The sequence below is a fragment of the Phalaenopsis equestris genome, unplaced genomic scaffold (genome assembly GCF_001263595.1).
Source record: "Phalaenopsis equestris unplaced genomic scaffold, ASM126359v1 Scaffold000324, whole genome shotgun sequence".
Lineage (NCBI taxonomy): Eukaryota > Viridiplantae > Streptophyta > Magnoliopsida > Asparagales > Orchidaceae > Phalaenopsis > Phalaenopsis equestris.
Window position 1 is genome coordinate 53839 of NW_018164766.1, and position 6359 is coordinate 60197.

Below are 6359 nucleotides of genomic sequence, written 5' to 3' on the forward strand. Positions count from 1 at the left end.
AAATGAACTAATGCATTCGATAGATAACACGAACTCGGCTCAATTAAGACTCGATTATGTTCATTCAAATTAGTAAATAAATAAGTTTGAACAATTTTTAAAACCTCGGAACTTAAATGAACTAAATATGAATACTGTCGAACTTGCTCATTTGTGTTCTCGAATAAAATCGTTTATTGTTCAACTTATAACTCATTCAATACTTGATATCAAGCTCGATGATAACTCGCTTTATATATGATATATTATTTAAATAAAAATTAATTAACTAGAATTTATTTAATTATAGATTTAATGGTAACATACTATTATATCAATAATATTTTTTGATTAATTATTAATTATATATTTATTTTTATTAAAGTTTAGGTGTTAGATGCAAAAATATATAAGATTTGTGTGGTATGTAGGAAATGTCCCTTAAAATTTAACTTTAAAGCCTCGCAAACCTCACTTTCCCTCTAACCTCTCACACTTTCGTGTTCCCAGTTTCGCCCGAAATATATGAAAGACTGAGTAGTTAGGGTGTGCAAACATCGAAGGAAACAATGAGATCACGGTGAGCGTGGTTCTTTGACCTCTCGTATATATTTATTTTCCACTCTGCTTATAAATTTTACCTCATTTAAAAGAGGTGTTGAGAAAATGTAGTACAATTGTTGTGAGTTATATATGATTATATTTAAATGAATTGGAAGAATTAAGAAATGAATCTTATGATAATGATAGAATTTGTAAGGAAAAGGTAAAGTTATGGCTTGATTGGAAGATTAACCAAAATAACTTTGAACCAGTAAAAGAAGTTTTGCTTTACAATACAATGCTGAAGTTATTCCCTGGGAAATTGAAGTCTCGTTGGTTTGGCTCGACTCGGCTCAATTACAACCTTACACACCATCAAAAAGCCGAGGCACAAACCAACATCAGAAAGAAGAATAAGATTTGAGATGGATTAGCACTAAGAAACACCAAATCTTACAATCAAATAAATGAAAAAAGAAGCACAACCAACAACAAATAAAAAGGAAACTCTTTAAAACCATAAAAAAAACCTAGAATTTACCAAAAAAAGAAAAAAATAAACAAACCAAACATAAAAAAACATATGAGAACATATGAGAAAAACAAAAAAAAAATTTTTTTTCATTAGAAACACTTTTATTAAAAAAAGACAAAAAAAAAAAAAGATGATCATGAATTTCAATAAAATTTGAACATAAAACATAAAAATATTAAATTGATTTTTCTTAAAATAAGAATATCATAAATTTTTAAATTTTTATGAATAATATTTCACGCATAATAAATAAATTTAGTATAACATATTTTAAACCAAATAAATGTGAACAAATCAACACTAGAAAAAGTATTCATATAAATACAAATAATTAAACTTGTGATAGTAAATATTAACATTATTTGAAAGATATCATAAGATAGGAGAAGGTTATAAATAGAATAATTAACATTAATAAAATAGCTGAAATTTAAAATATTAATACATAAATGAGAAGCATTATAAAATTTGAAATTCATATTGATATTTCAATTACTCCACCGCTGACTATAAATAGAGGACAAAATGGCTCATCCGTTTCCCTTTCACTCTGTCCTTCCTGCTCCGAGGTGTCAACTGGTCACCAGCCGAGTCCAGGCCGCGGTAGAACGGTAGAAATCTCTTTCCTTCTTTAAAGCGTCTCTCTCGTTCTCTCTCGCTCGTTATCTCTCTCTCTCTCTCTCTCTCTCATTAGCTCTATCGGCGGCAATTTCGTTGGTCTGTCGGAGATGGCCCTGGAGATGAAGGATTTTGGCTCCGGCATGGCTGTTTTTGGTGCTCAGGGAATGAAGTCCGGTAAGAAACGGCCGATGCGGTGGTCTTTCTTGTTATGCCGACGAGCGCCTCAAATACCTAGTAATTAGGTTTCTTTGCTTCCTGTTTGGTATCTGCGTTTGTTCGGAGGGGTTTCTCTCTTCTGATTGCCCGATTTCTTTGCTAGCATTCTGATCTCTTGGGTTTTCTTTAAAGAAGTGTTGGTAGATTTAGGTATTTGTTCCGTTCTTGGGATTTCTTGTTCGTCTTGGTTTTTGAGTTGGTTTCGGTTGGTGGGAAAGGCCTCTTGCCCTTCTTTAGCTTTTCTTTCTTTTCGAGCTGGATAAAAAGTTGTTCGGATTTGTGTGCTTTTCTGCGATTTTCTTGAAAATGTTAGGGTTGGATCTTATAGGATTCTAAGTAGTCTGATGTAATGGGGAGAAAAGACTCAAGCCTCAAGAAGGTCGGAAAACTGAATTTAAGAGAAGAAGCGGCAAAGGCAACACTGCGTGCCGTGCGACAACAAGGGCATGTGTATGTCGAGCTGAGAAAAGTTTCCGACAGCAGCATCTTCTTCTGCGCACTGTGCCTTACTCAGTGTTTTAGCGAAGCCGTGCTTTATGATCATCTTCGAGGAAATCTCCACTCTAGAAGATATAATTGTGCTAAAATTACTCTTCTACTTCCCAATCCATGGCCCTTTAATGATGGCTTTCTTTTCTATGATAACTCTCGGGAAAAGGATCTCAACATCATGCCGGTTTCAGAGTCTCAAAGGGATGTCGTTATTGCGGTTACTGGAGTTAGTGGATCCCCTGCTAATGTCGATGAACTAAGATCAAAGTGTAGAGGTACCCCTGATCAAGATCTTGTCGAGCTTACATCAGATCATAATATCAACGGTAGAAATGCAGAAAAACCTGTTACTGTTCATAAGAAAATTAAAAAGTGCATGGGTGTAAAGGAACATATTAGCCTTTGTTATGTCCTTCCTAATGAGAAAATTTTCAATATGGAGTTAGAAATCATTGGTTATGGACATATCAGTGGTAAAATCCACGAGGACAGTGAGAGAAACTGCAAATTTAGCAGAATATGGTGTGCTTGGCTGGGTGATGGAAATTCTGATGGTTGTGATGAGCTATTAGCATCCCCAATCTCTGATTTTGCTATAGTGAGCTTCTCCTACACCCATCTTCTTGGTAAAGTGTATGACGTGCAAGATGAGAACTGGTCTCACTCACCTGGTTCTTCCCTAGAGGAAAAAGAATCTGGCAGACAAAACAAGAAGATAAAGAAATCATTCCCAGATGATCCTTGTGCTTCTGCTTGTGAGCATTCTCATAATGCAGATCCAGAGAATGTGGCACATTCTTTTGATCATTCACAATCTGGACCTTCTCAGCCTATGCAAGAAGCGCAGAAGCAAAATTGCTTAATTTCCAATAGGCCCTGTTTTATCTGTGATGAGCGAATGATTTTTGGGAAGGATGTTGCTACATTGTTGAATTTAAAGACTGGTAGATTTGCATGTAGCAGCAGGAATTTCAGTGCAGGAAGCTTTTATATTTTCTTTTTCTTTAATATTATTTATTGATGCTGTGAGAGCTGCATAACCCATATAAATCTGAATATTAACTTTTTCTATAACATGCAGGCATTTCATTTGTTCCACGTCTCTTGCCTTATAAACTGGGTACTACTTTGTGAGTTTGAAATGTGGACCCAACGATCAATGAATCCCAGAAGAACTCGAGGACGCAAAGGGAAAGAACCAATCAATAAGAGGGTTATGACTTCTATAGTTTGCTCTGCATGTATGGGTAGTGGTATTCATACTGAAAAGGGTGCAAGAGAGGGGAGCCGTTTTCCTCTTCCCCAGGTTTGCCCTCTTTCTTTTGTTGTGTTTTGATGATTTATATGGAGAGTTAAAAATGCATAATATTGCAGTGTGGTTTTATTGTTGGTTACAATTTGTCCTTTCAGATATTGGACTTTAAAAAAAGAACTATGGAAGGTCACAAAGCATGGATGGAAAGTCCAGAAAATCTCCAGAATTGCTCTACTGGTCTTTGTTTTTCTTCTGTGTTCACCGATAAGTTGCAGGTTCAGCTTATTTGTCTTTTACTTTCTGGTGTTCAAAACAGGATTTTAAGTGTTCATGACTGATTCTTTTCTTTGCTGCTGCAGGCAAAGTCGAGTCCAGCAAAGTCGTTGCTCTTCTACCGAGTTGGTGAATAGATTTTGGGCTACCGTGGTGTGATTGGTTATGGAAGAGTTTACTGCTGAATGGTTCTGGTAAGCTCTTGTAGATATCTCTTAGTTGATTCGTGTAGAAAGTTGATAAGTTGGGTTAGTTTGATACTATGATTGATTCTACAGATGGTGGGAGTGTGTTCTTTTTAGCTTTGGTTGAAATATATACGCAGAGAAGTTCATTTGTAATCACTGTACATGAATTTGCTGTGTTAGTTTAATCTGAAAGCTGAAGAGTTTACACAGTTTATATTTCAATGATTGGTCTGTTCTTTCACTCTTTTTTCTGATCACCTCATTCCAGAAGGAAATCTTCATCAATAAGAAAGTTTAGGTGATGTTCTGTAGTGCCTATTAGTAAAATTAGCACTGGATTTACTAAATGCAACCAAACACTAAAATGCAGGAGTTCTATGAATTTATGTATTTTTGAATTTAAGGTCCCAAATTTGCTTTCGATTCAACTTAAATTCGGATTCACTAAATCTAGGGCTAAAGTGGATTTAATCGATTTACCATTCACATATTTACTAAATCTTGTGCTAAATTCTACTTGCAGCCAAACACTCCCTCGTCGACAATATGCTAAAAGGGGACTTGTGGAGTTGAACTTACTGTGTAGAATATTGTCAAAATAAATTTGATAATGTGGGAAATCTACAAGTGTTGATAAAGTAATGATGGTTGGATAAAATTTGTGGAAGGTTAGAGATGAAGAAGGAAAGATAAAAGGTAAACATGGCTAACAATTTAGGAAGACATTTGGGTATATGACACCTTAAACAACTTACTCCGTGCTCAATATAAATGAAGGGAAAATTGATAAAAATTTTGTTTGAAAAGTCATTTCTGGCTTAAGTTTTGAGGTGTGCCTTTAGCTGAGTTGCTCAAGAAATTTTTTGTGGGTTAAATCTCACTCACCAGTGAGACTAGCTTTTTTCATTTGAGGCGTATGTCAAGGCATTTAAGAAAATGCCTCGATCAAATTATGTATAAAATTTATAGTATAGTATATTAAATTAAAATACAATGTTTTAATAATATTATAATTAAAGTATGATTATTTGATTATGATATTAATTTATTCTTTTCATTTAAATTATATTAGACTTCAGATTAATTGGTAGCTAGAAAAAAATTGTAGTAAGTAAATGTCATCATAAATTTATAAATAAAATAAAATTAGTTAATTATTAAAAGATGATGAAAGTAAGGATGATGCCGAATATGAATCTTAAACCTCATGAAAAATTTAAAATTTAGGTGAATGTTTATCTAGAATCATATTTCATACTTTTATTTTATATCAATATTCGAGTTTAAGGTTTGTAGTTTGTCTTTAGGATAATAAATTAATTTTTCATATTAATGATTTATATCATATTTATGAATTATTTCTAATAATATATGATTTTTTTTTTAATTTTTCATATTAACTTTATTTGCTCTTGTCATAATTTGGATGAAAAAAATTTTGAGGCTTACACCTCACCTCGTTAAGGCGGAACACTTTATTTGCTCTTGTCATAATTTGGATGAAAAAATAATGGTGGTGTTGATGATGATTTTTTATTTTTTATTTTTCCCCTTGACCTTGGCATAGAAAGTTGATATCTTAAAAAGCACTTTTGATTATCTTGAGTGTTAGACCTGATTCATATCTCAGTTTTGTCAATGTAATTCCATCCAAAGAAAAAGCAAGTTTTGATCCATTCCTTTTTTCTTCAAGTATTTTAGGCATTAGTGATATTTAGATATCATAAAAACTATTAGCTGCTATTCGTCAAATGACATGATATTACGCATGCCAGCTTACCAAATATCATCTTAATTGCTGTTAATTGCAAAAGCTTGCCATCTATTGTAATTCATCAGCATTTGGCTAAGCATGCCACAGAACTAAAAAAAGTTTTTTTTTTTTTAAAATTTTATTAATCTCATAACTATGCATAAAAGTCTAATTTTTGTTATAGATTTCACTCCTATTCTTTATGTTAGAATCAATGTGCTCATAACGCTTTTGTTTGTCATATGTTTGTTTAATTATTTGCATGGCTTCCAAAGATTCTCATGTTGTTTTCTTTTGATATTTTTGCCAACTGTTGTTGTCCTGCTTGCTAGCAGGACAAAGTTGGGTGTATTTTAATGTAAATTCTATATAATTTTTGAAGTATAAAGTTCTTAAGCTTATTTTTTTTGTAATACAATTCAATGATGAGCTTAAAATTTGCTATTTATTTCTTCATTTGAGTAAGCTTATGATATTGCTGTCATTCTTTATAATCTTCTTTTA

At 32.9% G+C, this 6359-nt stretch overlaps 1 protein-coding gene across 3 annotated transcripts; it reads left to right on the forward strand.

Moving 5' to 3' along the window:
- Window positions 1–1590: 1590 nt before the first annotated feature.
- Window positions 1591–4324, forward strand: LOC110025678. 3 transcript variants are annotated; one of them, XM_020726287.1, is made up of 6 exons: window positions 1608–1668; window positions 1752–1852; window positions 2223–3365; window positions 3468–3692; window positions 3797–3916; window positions 4001–4324. In XM_020726287.1, exons 3-6 carry the CDS (start codon window positions 2244–2246, stop codon window positions 4049–4051), a joined length of 1518 nt encoding a protein of 505 aa, XP_020581946.1. In that variant the 5' UTR covers window positions 1608–1668; window positions 1752–1852; window positions 2223–2243; the 3' UTR covers window positions 4052–4324. The 3 variants fall into 3 exon arrangements, with proteins under 3 accessions (XP_020581947.1, XP_020581945.1, XP_020581946.1); XM_020726288.1 differs by lacking the exon at window positions 1752–1852 and having other exon boundaries at window positions 1591–1668; XM_020726286.1 differs by having other exon boundaries at window positions 1596–1852.
- Window positions 4325–6359: the final 2035 nt, after the last annotated feature.